At 33.9% G+C, this 15,803-nt stretch overlaps 1 protein-coding gene across 1 annotated transcript in view; it reads left to right on the top strand.

Annotated features, from left to right (window-relative positions):
- Positions 1-12,693, top strand: part of ZPBP (zona pellucida binding protein) — a 141,670-nt gene extending 128,977 nt beyond the window's left edge. The window contains 1 exon segment of the mRNA XM_058534840.1: positions 12,223-12,693. Within this exon segment, the coding sequence (XP_058390823.1) occupies positions 12,223-12,317 (95 nt within the window). The 3' untranslated portion in view covers positions 12,318-12,693.
- The last annotated feature ends 3,110 nt before the right edge of the window (positions 12,694-15,803 follow it).

The following is a 15,803-nucleotide window of genomic DNA, read 5'->3' as shown; positions in this document are numbered from 1 at the left end:
CCTCCGTATCTTTTTATGGCTTGATAGTTCATTTCTTTCTAGCGCTGAATAATATTCCATTGTCTTCTAGCATTTACTGTTTCTAATGAGAAGTGAGCTGCTATTCATATAGTTCTCTCCTCTCCCACCCTGCATGTAATGTGTCATTTTTTTTTCTCTATAGCTTTGAGATTCTCTTTATTTATTTTGGGTTTACAGCAGTTTGATTCTGTTGCACCTAGGGGTGGAGTTTTTGTATGTTTCTTGTTGGGTGTTTGCTGAGTTTCTTGGTCTATGCATTTATGTCTTTTGTTAAATTCAAGAGATTTTGGTCATTTATTGTCTTCTGCATCATTCTGTCTATCCTCCCTTTTTGGTTATTAATTACATGTATGTTTTACCAATTTATATTGGCCACGGGTCAAATGAAGCTCTATTCATCTTTTTATTAAATTGAAATTCATATAACATAAAACCATTTTAAAGTGAACAATTCAATGGTGTTTAGTACATACTGTTTTGCAACCACCACCTCTATCTAGTTTCCAAACATTTTAATCACCTCAAAAAGAAACCCTGGACTTAAGCAGTTACTCTCCATTCTTCTCTACCGTAAGTCCCTGACAACTATCAGTCTGCTTTCTGTCTCTGTGGATGTACAAGTTCTGGATATTTCATATAAATGAAAACATACAATATGTGTCATTTTGTGTCTGGTTTCTTTCACTTAGCATAATGTTTCTGTATTCAACCATATTGTAGCATGAATCAGTATGTCATTCCTGTTTATGGTTAAATTACATTCCATTGTTTGTATATATCAATTTGTTTATCCATTCATCCATTGATGGACATTTTGGTGGTTTCCACATTTTGGTTATTGTGAACACTGCTTCTATGAACATTCATGAGTACCCATTTTCAGATCTTTTGGTTATATACCAAGAGTGGAATTGCTGGATTATATGGCAATTCTGTGTTTAACTTTTTGAATATGTGTCAAACTATTTATCACAATGCTGCACCATTTTACAGTTCCACTAATGATATACAAGGGTATCTATTTCTCCTCAACAACACTTGTTATTTTCTTTTAAAAAAATTATAGCCATTCTAATATGTGTGAATGATGTCTCATTTGATGTTGATTTGCATTTCCTAAATGACAGTGATATTCAGCAACTCTTCCCATACTTGGTGGCCATTTGTGTCTCTTCTTTGGAGAAAAGTCTATGTAAGTCTTCTGCTCATTTTTTAAATTTGGTTTTTGTCTTTTTGTTGTAGAGTTGTAAGGGCTATTTAGATATTCTTTATACTAGACCCTTAGCACATACCTGATTGCCAAATGCTTTCATCTATTCTCAGGTAGTTTTCTCACTTTCTTAATAATGTCTATTTGTGCACAGAAGTTTTAAATTTTTGTAAAGTCCAGTATATTTTCACTCTTTTGTTGCTCATGCTTTTGGTATCGTATCTAAAAGTCATTGTGCAATCCAAATTCATGAGCATTTTATCCCTTTAGTTTTTTCAAAAGAGGTCATTGATGCATTTTGAGCTAATTTTTGAAAACAGTGTGAGGTAGGGGGTCCAACTGCATTCTTTGGCGTATGGCTATCCAGTTGTCCCAGCACCATTTGCTAAAAAGACTGTTCTTTCCACATTGCATGATCTTGATATCCTTGTTGAAAATAAGTTGACCATGGATATAAGACGTTATTTCTGGACTCTCAGTTCTATTCCATTAGTGTATATTTCTCTCCTTATGCTAGTACAACACTGTTTTGATTAGTGTAGCTTTGTAGGGAGTTTTGAAATTTAGAAGTGTCAGTCCTCTAACTTTGTTCATTGTTTTAAAACTGTGTTGTGTATTTGAGGCCCCTTGCAATTCCATGTGAATTTGAGGATCATCTTTCCATTTCTTCAAAACAAGTTGGAATTTTGATATAGATTGCATTGAATATGTAGATTTGGATTGTATGGTATTGTAATCTTAACGATATTAAGTTTTCCATTTCTTGAACACAGGATGTCTTTCCATTTATGCAAGTCTTCTTTTATTTCTTACAGCAATGTTTTGTAATTTTCATTGTACAAGTCTTTTACCTCCTTGGTTAAATTTAGATTTTTTCTGGATTGTCATGTAAATGTAATTGTTTTCCTGATTTCCTTTTGGGATTGTTTACTGCTAGTGTATAGACACATAACCTGATTTTTGTGTGTTGATCTTGTATCCTGCAACTTTGCTGAATTCCTTTATTAGCTCTAGTAATGTGTCTCTGAGTGCGTGTATATGTGTGTGTGTGTGTGTATGTGTGTATTCTCAGGTTTGTCTCTGCCTCTGTCTCTCTCTCCCTCTACACTGTGTGTGTTTGTATACACACACACAATCATGTCATCTGTAATTAGATAGTTTTACTACTTCTTTTACAATTCAGATGCATTTTATTCTTTTTCTTGCCTAATTGCTCTGTCTAGAACTTCCAATACATTGCTGAATGTGGACGTCCTTGCATTGTTCTTGATCTTAGGGGAAAGCTTTCAGTTTTTCATCATTGAGGATGATGTTAACTTTGGGTTTCTCATAAAAGCCCTTTATCAGGTTGAAAAAGTTTCATTCCATTCCTCGTTTGTTGAGTGTTTTTATGATGAAAGAGTATTGGAGTTTGCTTTTTCTGCAGCGGTTGAGATGATCATGTAATTTTTTTTCCTTCTGTTTGTGTGGTGTATTACTTTCATTGGGTTTTGTATGTTTAACCACTTTTTTGTTCCTGGGATAAATCCAACTTGGTCATGGTGTATAATTCTTTAATATAGTGCTGGAAGTGGTTTATTAGTATTTTGTTGAGGATTTTTGTGTCTGTATTCATACGGGATATTGGTATTTAGTTTCCTTGTCTTGTGATGTCTTTTATCTGGCTTTGGTGTCAGGGTAATGCTGACTTCATAGATTGATTAGGAAGTGTTCCCTTATCTTCTGTTTTTGGAAGAGTTTGAGAAGAACTGGTTTAATTGTTCTTTAACTGTGTGGTGGTATTCACCAGTGAAGCTATTTCATCTGGGATTTTCTTTATTGGGAGGTTTTAAATTACTGATTCAATGTCTTTACTTGTTATAGGTGTCTTCAGATCTTCTATTTCTTCTTCTGTCCATTTTTATAATATGTGTGTTTTCAGGTATTTTCCATTCCTGCTGGCTTACCTAATTTATTATATGATTGTTCTTAGTATTCACTTAAAATCTTTTTGTTTCTGTAAATTTGGTGGTGATGTCCCATCTTTCTTTTTGATTCTAGTAATTTGAGTCCTCTCTTGTTTTCAGTGTAGCTTGAGGTTTCTCAATTTTGTTGATTTTTACAAAAATCAACTTTTGTTTTCCTTGATTTTTTTCTCTCTTTTTCTATTCTCTGTCATTAATATCCACTTTAATCTTTTTTTTTTAATTTTCTTCTTTCTGCTATCTTTAGATTTAGTTTGCTCTTTTCTCATTCCTTAAGGTGTAAAGTTATGTTATTAAGATCTTTCTTCTTCTTCTTTTTTTTTTTTTTTTTGTTTGTGAGGAGATCAGCCCTGTGCTAACATCTGCCTATCCTCCTCTTTTTTTTGCTGAGGAAGACTGGCCCTGGGCTAACATCCATGCCCATCTTCCTCCACTTTATATGGGATGCCACCACAGCATGGCTTGCCAAGCACTGCATCGTTGTGCGCCCGGGATATGAACTGGCGAACCCCGGGCCGCCACAGCGGAACGCGCGCACTTACTGCTTGCACCTCCGGACCAGCCCCCTTTCTTCTTTTTTGATATAGACATTGTCTGATAGTAAATATCCCTCTGCCTTCACTTAATTTCCTATTGTTTGGTGTGTTGTGTTTTCATTTTTATTCATCTGTTTCTCCTTGATATCTTCTTTATCCCATTTGGTCTTTCAAGAGTATGTTTTTTTAATTTCCACCTATTTGTGAACTTTCCCTTTTTCTTCTTTTACTGATTTCCAGCTTCATTCTGTTGTGATTGCAGATGATTTGTATGATGTCAGTCTTTTTATATGTATTAAGATTTGTCTTGTGGCCTAAAATATTGTCTAGTCTAGAAAATATTCCATGTGCACTTGAGAAAAATGGGTATTTTATCACTGTGGGTGGTGTGTTCTATATATGTCTGTTAGGTTTAGTTGGCTCATATCGTTGTCAAGTCCTTTATTTACTTATTGATCTCCTGTCTAGAAACTCTATCCATTATTGGAAGTGAGGTAATGGAATCTCCAGTTATTACTGTAGAGCTGTCTCTTTTTCCCTCAATTCCATCAATGTTTGCTTTATATATTTTCTGTACCTGTTGTTTGGTGTGTACATTTTTATAATTGTTATATCTTCTTGGTGAATTGACAGTTTTATGAATATGTGATTTCCTTCTTTGTCTCTTATACCAGTTTTTGACTTAAAGTATACTTAGTCTGATATAAGTATAGCCACCTCTCACTTTTGGTTACTGTTTTCATGGAATATCTTTTTCCCTCCATTTACTTTCAACCTGTTTGTTTCTTTTCATCTAAAGTGAGTCTTTTCCCTGATTACGTATAGTTCTATCATATTTTATTTATTCATTGTCCCAATTTCTTCTGATTGTGGAATTTAATCTATTTACATTAAAAGTAATTACTGATAATAAAAGACTTATTTCTGCCATATTACTGTTTACTATATGTTGATTGTTTTCCACAGTTCTTTCAAAGTTAATTCTGAGAGTTTTTGCTTGATTGTTTTCATGTTTCTTTGGTTGGTACAGCTTTTTGGAACTGCCGATATATTTGCTGATGTCACTCTCTATTAATTTTTTGAAACTCTTGTTTCTCTTCTACAGAATGGACAATTTCTATAGATATGTGTTCAAATTTACAGACATACTAACTTTATACATAGTGCTGTGTGGAGTCTTCTGGTTTATTTTTCCTCTAAAGAGTCTTAATTTATTTTCTAGTAATATGCTAGATTCAAAATCTAAACTCTATCTCCCCAGCCTAGGCAGCATCTTCTCAGTTTGTTCAGCCTTCCAACTCTTGCTTTTTCCTGAGCTTCTTGCAATATTATTGACACGTGAAGGTCACACATCAAATGATCTGAGTGGAGTTTATATACAGACTTTAGAGTTCCCACTTCTGTTTCTACCTGTTTCCTTGAATTTCTCCCATTACTTTCCATACTTCTGGTGGCCCAGAAGTCTGTCCTCTTACTTTTTGTAAAAGTAACCAATAAAACTATAAATTTCTGCTTCACTTTTATCCACTGATGGGCCACATGGACTGGTGAGTGCCTATTGCAGAAATATATAACAATTTTACCCAGTACAGTTCCCTTCTTTCAAGAGTTGACATGCCCTCAGTAGCTGCCTGCCTTTGCTACCTCTTCAATGCCGTCAAATAGTGTGTGTTTGTATTAAATGTCTTGATGTCTAGAGAGCATAAACTGCCTTGTTTGTTATTTTTAAAAGCTGTCAGTTTTAAATTGGCTTGTTAAATTACATAAAATAAAATCATGGTTGAGATTTTATTTGTGAGTGCATTGCAGGTATAGAATAATTTGGTGAAACTTTACATTTTTTATATTAACAGCATAAAGTTGCATTTTTAAAAATCCAATCTGAAATTCTGTCTAATGATAGGCTATTTTAACTGATTTACATTATTCTAGACTGTATTTGTGAGATTCATTTGTATTTTTGTGGTTATTACACTTTTAAAATTTTTCATTTCTATATAATATTCTATCACATAAATATATCAACGTGTATATATCTGTTTTATTGTTGGTTGAAATTGCTTCCTACTTCTCAGTTTTTTTGTGGTGACAAACAATGCTGTTATGAACATTTTTGTTTCTAGATCCTAGTATCCAAGATTCTTCAAGATCTTTACCTAATATTGGATCATAAGATATGCAATTCATTAAAATATGTCAGATTGTTTTCTAAATTTGTTGTATTAATTCACATTTGTACAACAGCAATGTAGGAGAAAATCTGTTGTCCCACATCTGTGCCAGTTCTTGGCATAATCAAACTTTAAATATTTGCAATATGATGAGTATGTAATATATCATATTTTTTTATTGTGGTAAAATATACATAATATAAGATTTAACATTTTAAGCATATTTAAATGTACAATTTAGTGGTATTAGGTACATTCACATTGTTGTGTAACCGTCAGAACTATCCATTCCAGAACTGTTTTCATCTTTCCAAACTGAAATTCTGTTCCTATTTAAATAGTAATTTCCCATTTGCTCTTCCTTTGAGCCCTTGACAACCATCATTCTTCTTTCTGTCTCTAGGAATTTGATTATTCTAGATAGCTCATATCAATGGAATCATACAGTGTTTATCCTTTTGTGATTGGTTTATTTCACTTAGCGTCTATGTTGTATCATATGTCAGAATTCCCTTCCTTTTTAAGGCTGAATAATATTCCCTTATATGTATAGACCACCTTCCCATTCTCCAGCATATATAGTAGGTGACCATAACACGTTTTCATGTCATTCCATGTTACTTGTCATAGTTTCCTATTCTCACATTAGTTTCACATTGGTTGACCTAGCACTTATATACCACATTTTCTTCATTCATATGTATATACAACATTTTCTTTATCCATTATCTGTTGATGGAAATTTGGGTTGCTTCTACCTCTTGGCTATTGTGAATAATGCTGCAATGAACATGGACGTGCAAATATCTCTTCAAGGCTCTGCTTTCAGTTCTTTTAGGTAAATATTGTAGTAGTCAGGTTGAGGTGGCACAACAGAATCCCATAGACTGATGGGACTCATGGTTTAAACAACAGAAAATTTTTTTTACAATCCTGGAAGCTAGAACTCCCAAGTTCAAGGTTTTGGCCAATTCAATTTCTGGTGAGTGTTTTCTTGGCTTGCAGACGACATACTGAGCCACCTTCTCATTACGTCCTCACATGGTCTTTCCTTGGTTCATGTGTGCAGAATGAGAGAGAGCAAGCACTCTATTGTCTTCTCTTGTAAGGATACTAATACTGTCATGTAAGGGTCCTACACATATGCCTCATTTAACCTTAATTACTTCCAAAGAGGCCCCATCTCCAAATGCAGCCACACTAAGAGTAAGATCTTTATCAACATATGAATGTTAGAGGGGAGCATATATTCAGTTTATAACATATACCCAGAAGTGGAATTGCTGAATAATATGGTAATTCTATTTTTAATTTTTAGAGGAACTACCATATTGTTTTCCATAGAGGCTGCACCATTTTACATTCCCGCCAACAAAGCACAAGGCTTACAGTTTCTCCACATCAAGGTAATACCTCCTCATATGTGTGGTGGTGTCTCAATGTGGTTTTGATTTGCATTTTCCTAATGGTTAGTGATGTTGAGCATCTTTTCATGTACTCATTGGTTATTTGTAGAAATGGCTATTCAAAGCCTTTTCCCATTTTTTAAATTGGGTTGTTTAATTTTTGTTGTTGTTGAGTTATAGGAGTTCTTTATATATTTTGGATATTAATCCACTCATCTGATATATGCTTTGCAATATTTTCTCCTGTTCTTTGAGTTGCCTTTTCACTTTGTTGATAGTGTTCCTTGATTAACAGAAGTTTTTAATTTTGGTGTAGTTCAATTTATCTGTCTTTTGTCCTTGTATTTTTGGTGTCATATAAAAAAATCTGCAAAATATAATGTCATGAACCTTTTTTCCTGTTTTCTTCCAAGAGTTTTACAGTTTTAGCTCCTATGTTTAGGTCTTTGATACATTTTGAGTTAATTTTTGTGTATGATGTAAGGTAAGAGTCCAGCCTCACTCATTTGCATGTGGATATCCAGTTTTCCCAGCACCGTGTGTTGAAAAGACTGTCCTTTCCTCATTGAATGATCTTGTTACCTTTTTAAAAATCATTTGAGAGTTTATTTCTAGGCTCTCTGTTCTATTCCATTTGTCTGTAACTCTGTCTTTATGCAAGTACCACACCATTTTGATTACTGTTGCTTTGCAGTTTTTAAATCAGGAAGTATGAGATTTCCAACTTTGTTCTTCTTTTTGAAAATTGTTTTGGCTATTCTGAGTCCCTTGAGATTTCAAATGAATTTTAGGATGGATTTTTCCATTTCTGAAAACAGTGTCACAGGGATTTTGATAGAGATTCCATAGAATATATAGTTTGCAGTAGTATTGACATATTAACAATATTAAATATTGCAATCTATGAACATGAGATGTCTTTCCTTTATTTGTGTCTTCTTTGATTTATTTCAGCCATTTTTGGTAGTTTTTGGTATACAAGTTAATTCCTAAGTATTATATTTCTGATGCTATTGAAATAGAACTGGTATTTTTGTTTGTTTGTTTGTTTTTCTGAGGAAAATTGGCCCTGAGCTAACATCTGTGCCAGTCTTCCTCTATTTTGTATGTGGATCACCGCCACAGCATGACTGATGAACAGTGTAGGTCCATGCCTGGGATCCGAACTCACCAACCGAGGCCACCAAAGTGGAGTGCAGCGATCTTCACCACTATACCACTGGGCTGGCCTGAGAAATGTTTTCTTAATTTCCTTTTCAGATTGTTCTAGTGTGTAGAAACACAACTGATTTTTGCATGCCAATTTTGTATCCTGTAACTTTGCTGAGGTTGTTTATTAGGTCAAATAGGTTTCTTGTGGAATCTTTAGGGTTTTCTGCATATAAGATCATACCATCTGTGGACAAGAATAGCATTACTTTTTCTTTCCAATTTGAATTCTCTTTCTTTTTCTTGCCTAAGTGATCTGGGTAAGATTTCCAATATTGTGTTAAATAGAAGCAAAGATAGTAGTCATCCTTATTTTGTTTCTGATCTTAGAGGAAAAGCTTTCTGTCTTTTACCATTGAGTATGATGTTGACTGTGGATGCTCCTGAAGGCCCTTTATCAAATTGAGGAACTTCCATTCTATTCCTAGTTTTTTAGTGTTTTTATTAACATTAAATACAAATTTATTATATTATGCACTACCAAACATGGTTTCTAAGTGATGTGAGAGGGAATTATCAAAAACACAACACACTTTTGGCTTTCATGGAATATATAATCTACTTGAATATAAATCTGGTACATATGAAAATATAGCTAGTACCCAATGACTGAATGTAGTAAGTGTCAGATGGATGATACAGATTTGTTATGTGTGAAGTGGGTGTGAAGTGATATCTCATTGTAGTTTTGATTTGCATTTCTCTAATAATTACTAATGTTAAACACCTTTTCATATGTTTGGTCCTAGGTTTGTGGTTTTTTTCTGATTCTTCTGTATTTTTTCTGTATACTTGGCTGGCTTTGAATGTCTTATTTCCCTAAGTCTCACACTGCTTCTTTTTTGGGTCTTAGGTGTTCTATTGTATTCCTCAATCACTAATCTCTTGCCCCAGACATCTGTGGGTCTGTAATCACCTTGTGGTTTTCGGGAATGTGCCCAAGGCATCCCCTAGGCTGAGATTTGAACTAACTCTAAATCTGCAACAGAGAGACCAATCCCTGGGGTGGCCATCAGACAGGTAGCCAATTCAGTCAGCTCAGCCCTCTCTGGTTGTTGGGATAGAACTGAGCACTAGGCTGCTGCTTCTCCAAAGGCTCATGGCTCTGTATTGGAGGAGAGCTGGGGCAAGGATGAATAAAAGTTCCACAGATTTCCTACATTTTGAACATGACTTTCTCTTCTTTGGGTGTTCATTTGGTTCCTGTTGATCTTTGACTGATTTCTAGAGCTCCTACAAAGTTCTTTTAGCCAGTCTCTAGTTGTTTGTTTAATGTTTCCGTAAGGGAATTGGGGGCGGGGGTGGCTGGAGCTTCCTAGTGCGCCATCTTGCTGAAGTCACTCTCAGTGTATTACAGTTTGATGTTTATTTGAGCACTTTTTTGTGGCTCAATAAAAATGACGTTAGTTGGACATTTGTATTTTGTCTTTTGTGCCTATTTTTACATTAGGTTTCTGTCCTTTTCTCATTGATTTATATGAATTGTTTATATATTCTGAATAATAGTCCTCTGTTGGTTATGTAACTGCAACTGTTTCCCAATTTTGTTGCTTGACTATTTTACTTTCATGATTTTTTTATTAAGTTCTTAATTTTAATACCAAATAGATCAAATGTTTTCTGTTGTTAGTCATTTCCCTTAAGAAATTATTCATTGTCCAAAATTCATGAAGATTTTTTTCCTGTACTTGTTTATCATTTCTTTATATGTCACTACTGATCAGTCACCAGTGCTCTTTTTCTCTTCTTATTGAAATTGTCAAGATTTAATCAGGCTGCTCTCATAACTGTAGCTGGGAGATGTTCTGCTCAGTGAGACTCAACCCTGGAAGACACCTTTGCTAATCTTGTACTTTAAATTTACAATTTAGCATTTTTCCTCAACTCCACTTGAAAGAGAACAAAATATTTTAAGAAATATCCTAAGAGAGAGTGCTACAGATAAGGACTCTGTGGTATTACACATGCTGTATTATGAAAGTTTGTTAGTCTAAGAATATTTATTAGAAGATCCTATTTATTTAAACTGGGTTTAGATGATTTTATTCCAGTATCAGTTCTGTTTGAGACACTAAATATAAAGTATGTGTGTTAAGACTGCACACAGATTTCTCTTTTCCATGTGTAATGATTTAACACTTTCAATACCTATGCACAGTATTTACATATTTGTGCTTCAGTAAGTATTAATATATGTTTTGAGAGAAAGTGTAACAGGATCACACAACTTTGAGAAACATTATATTACATCATTAGAATTTTACCACATGCATTGCCACTTTAAACACTCCTGGTATCACTGCGGTAAGTAAATCTATTTTGCTTTGTTTAATCAATATTTTTTTCTATCTGAAACATTAATCCCCAAACAAAATGCCTATTAAAACTTGAGGAAATCTGTGGAAACTAGAATGGAAAATACTTTCTCTGAGTAACGGGTTAAAATATTTCCCAGTTTGAAAAAATATATTTTAAAAAGAATGATATGAAATTAATTAATATAATATGACCCAAATCCAAACGGTGACATGTATTATTGAATCACGGTGCTAGAAAAAATATTTTGGTGGTCCATAATAACCATGCCTTAGATGTGCTATTAACATCTTTGTGAATCCTTGGCTGACTGCATTTGCAGTAGGAAAAGGAGGAGCAAGATAATCAGTGACCCCAGCCTAATTAGAGGGCTTGGTGGCATGCCCTACCCCAAATGGAAGAAGCAGGTAGAGTCAGTGTTCCCACAGTGCACAGGATTAAACATTTATTGAGCGCCTGTGATAAACACCCTGGATGCTTTTTCATCTAGGTCATCTGATTTCAATAATAGTACATACTTGCTTATTATTGTACCTGTTTTACAAATAAGAAAGCTAGAACTAAGAGAATTGACTACTTTATCTAGGATCCCAAAGTTAATCAATGACAGAGAACGTATTTGACCTTGGTTTCTTTCTACCTTCCTGTCATGGGTAGGTAGCTGTGGTAACATATTCATGATGTACAATATCCTTAGTTTAGGGATGATCAAACTGAGTTAAGTTAAGTAATTTTTCCAATATTACACATTTAGCAAGTGATAGAAATAGGACTTGAAATCAGGAGATTATTAGAAATAAGCTTGCAAGTCTTTTCTATTTTTGGGGATATCTTTATACATCTAAGGCATGATAATTATGGTCCATCTGATAGTTACATTTGGTTCCACCTATGGTCTTGACCTCTTCAGCTTCTGCTATAACATACAGTATGGCCCAGTCAGCTGTCTAAACTCAACAGTATGTAATCAGTAAAACTATTTTCTGTTGCACTCTTGGTCTAGGCCAGCATCAGAGTGAAAAGTTAAAGCTTTTCACTTATATGAGGTATTGAGAGTAGTCAAACTCATAGAAACAAATAGTACACTGGTAGCTGCCAGGGGTTGGGGAGGGGAAATGGGGAAGTGTTTAATGGGTAGAGAGTTGTAATTTTTCCCAGATGAAAAAATTCTAGAGATTAGTTGTACAATAATGTGAATATCTTGAACACTACTGAACTGTACACTTAAAAATGGTAAATTTTATATTGTGTGTATTTTACCACAATTAAAAACAAAAAAAATTTAAACAAAGATAAAAGAATCTGTTTTGAAAATTTATTCTCCATGTAAAGTTAACTTACATGGCATTTGAGGAAACCGTTACTTATTAGATTATTCTTTATTCACAGTGATCTGCAGCCCTGGATCTTATAATCCCCGTGATGGAATTCACTGCCTTCAGTGCAATAGCAGCCTGGTGTATGGAGCAAAAGCATGCTTATAGGCCATTATTTTGAGTTCTTTGGTGGTTTATTAAACACAAAAGTATATTTTTGAAATATTAATATACAATAAATCACTATTATGCCAAAATTAAATATATTAGATTTTACAAAAAGATGGTGTCATCATTTTAATTGAAACGTTGTATGCCAAAATGCTTTATGAATGGAACATCCAGTAATCTTTATTTGTTAATGCCAGACCCACATATGACTCCAAAATATCTCTAGGATCACTGCTTTTTAAAAATAGTTTCAAATATACTTTGTCAGGTTAGCCCAAAAGATTTTTCAGGATTTTTTGAAAATAGCCCATTTTATCTTTAGTATATGTTGACTAATCTCAGGCCACCATAGTCTTCCACAGTCGTTTTAATTTCAGCTTGTTTCATTCCTTTGATTTAATTTTATGGAATTTTATTTCTTCTAGTTTGACCTTTCGTAGTTCAAAGTCACTTTTTTGAAAGCCTGCGAGTCTTATTATTGGGATTTTTAGCAACTGTAGTGCAAGGCCTAGTCCCAGCAGTACCATGGGTGTTGAATATAGTTCAGTGTGGCTAAATCTTAAACTTTATGGTTTAAAGTCCTTTAAATTACCTTTTGACATTTTAGAGTAGAGTGATCATTGTATGTGCCCGAATTAACATTTGAACTTTTACAATGTGGAGAGAAGAAGGAACTAAGCAATTTCTTTCCCTAACAACACCTCTAGGGAAAAGAATCAATCATCACAACTCTTGTTTCATTTCCTTCATTATTAAAGTATTATGTGACAGATACTACTGCCACTACCACCTAATACATACCCTCTCTCACACTGAGATGCTATTGAAAAATTAACAAAAATTTAAGGATTTAAGTACCAGGAAAATACATGAGTAACTTAGAAAATTAGTAGTTTCTCAATTTTCTAATTATCGTTGTATTTATATTTGTATTCACTTTATATTCTCTTGGACATTCTCTGTTTTTCTCTTCATATTTCCTTAAGACGTAAACATTTGTAAATGGCAAATATACAGAGGTTGAATCTAGACACAACTGTGCGACACATCGACAGCAAAAAAGTTTACTTATACCTAGCATCAATTAGCCTCTCATTTGGTCATCCTATGGACAAATACTACCCTGGAATTCTCACATAAATACAAAGGGAGAAGAAACGATATTTCTTTGTTAGCCTTGGTGACGTTTCTTAAAAAATCTCTTTGGATTTGCGTGTCATGACATAATAGTTTTCATTTGGTTTTTAGAAGTTTTTCAAGAGTCTTCTTTCCTCTAGTTAGTAATGTATTTGCCATTATACTGTTTGAGTGAGCTATTCCTCTAGCATATGTTTTCTGTAACTAGTAAAAGACCTACTAAGGCTCCATCTCCAAAAGCAGTGTGACCTCCTCAAGTTTCCCAAATTTCTTAATTGTATAGTAAGATGAATTGAAATACATATTCTGTCCTTGGTGCTCTTTAAGTTTGGATTGCTTTTTCCTGTCATTTAAAAATGCTGAGGAATTTAACTTAAGATACATTTTTCTGAGGCATGAACAGTATTAGCTCACTAGCTAGTCAGCCTGGCAAAGCAGAGGCAGACTTAGAATAGTGGTGACAGGTATTGGATATGAGAATCTGATCAGGATGAGATAGGTGGTCTGGGCTGAGGGTAGACAGACAAGAGTAGGAGAGTGATTACAGTAAGGTGTGGGATGCAGCTTGTGAAGGCAGGCTGAAAGTAGGACCACACAAACTGCAGAGGGCAGGACAGGGTCAGACTTCCTGCCTGTGCAGGCAAGAACAGTTTGTAAAAATGGGAGCAGAGGACAAAATGCGAGAAGAGAGAGAAGTATTAATTACTACTTTCTCTTGGTTCCCATAGTGAAATGTTCTTTGCCCTATTTTATCACTTGTCACATTTATTTTAATTGATTGTTTGTCTGTCTTCCACATTCAGTTATACTAGGGTATTTCTAGTTTCCTAGTCCTCTTCGTAGCACATAGTTATGTGCTTAATAATTTCTTAAATTAATTAATAGATTATGAAGGTCTCATGAGTATCAGTACTTCAATAACTAAGATAAAAATTGTTTCTATTATATTGACAGATAGAACGTGGAATGTTGAAAGTTGTTTAAAGTGATGACAATATGTATGATAAAAATTATAAACTAATCCCTAAGAGAGATTATTGTCATAAGGCAGTTTTAAGTGTTTATTATTTTTGTTTGCATCAAAATAATATCTTACATTTATATAATGCCTTAATTTTAACAAAACGTTTTCTAAAAATAATAGGATCTGATGTTTATGTGGACTTGTGAAGTTAAAGGGCAAATATAATTCCCATTTTGTATTTTATTAGATTTGTTTTCTCATTATAAATGTGTATTATGTATTCATTTGGCAATATGTAAAAAGAACCTTAATAAGTTTGGTCAAGTAATTTCACTTAAAGGAAGCTATCCTAAGAACGTAAATCAGAAATCCTGTGAAATATTACATCCAATGGTATTAATTGGTACATTAAATATAGTAATGAAAAGGAAATGAACGTAAATGACCTATGAGAGTGAAATGGTTAAATAAATAATGCTATTTCCATACGATACAATGTTATGTAGTACTGGTATCTGTACTGTTTAGATTTTTCAAACAGAGGAACCAAAATGTTAACAGTGGTTGTTTCATGTAACAGGATCATGTGTCGGGTTTTTTTGATACCCTCTGTTTTCCAAATTTTCTACAATGAAATGAATTACTTTCAAAATCTTGGATGCAATAAACATACTTTGAAAAATTAAAATAGTAACAATTTGGAGAAGACATCATTGCTCACCTCTTCAATGTCAACTCACTTCCCCCTTCTTCCTAACAGAGCACTAGGTTTGTTTACTCCAGAGAATGATTCTTGTTATCTAGTCAGCACTTGGCTCTCTTCTGGCAACTGCTTTGTTGAAACCATGAGGATGAAGCCCACACTGAGGACACAGAGTGAAGAGATCAAAAGAACTGGGGCCCCGATGATGATATTGAATCACTTATTGTGTCTGAATCCCAGCCTGCCCTGGACTTCCCGGTTCTGTGAGATAAGAAAGTTCCTTTTGTTGAAGCAAGTTGGGTTTTTCTGTTGCTTGCATCTAAAAGCATCCTAATCGATAGAGTATTCCTTAGAGGAAATTTGTGAAATAGAGGAAATTAGAAGTAGAGGGAAAATACCACTTTTAGTTTCATAACTCAGATATCAGCAATGTTAACATTTTGGTAAATTTCCTACTTTTGAGTGAATTTTTTATTCATGCTAGATGTACCATTAGCAGACAGTATTTCCCTTAATATTATGATATATTTTCCATACTATGTTATTTACCTCATTAATAGAATTTTAGTGACTATGACATTTGATACATTTCAGCAAAATAACTATAATATGCTTAAGCATTTCTAATTGTTAGACATTTCTAAGGCTTCCAGTTTTCAATGTTATATGTAGCATTTGA

This window comes from Diceros bicornis, chromosome 41, assembly GCF_020826845.1.
Source record: "Diceros bicornis minor isolate mBicDic1 chromosome 41, mDicBic1.mat.cur, whole genome shotgun sequence".
In the NCBI taxonomy this organism is placed as follows: domain Eukaryota; kingdom Metazoa; phylum Chordata; class Mammalia; order Perissodactyla; family Rhinocerotidae; genus Diceros; species Diceros bicornis.
Note: the sequence above shows the minus strand (reverse complement) of the source record. Positions and strands in the feature narration are given on the sequence as shown.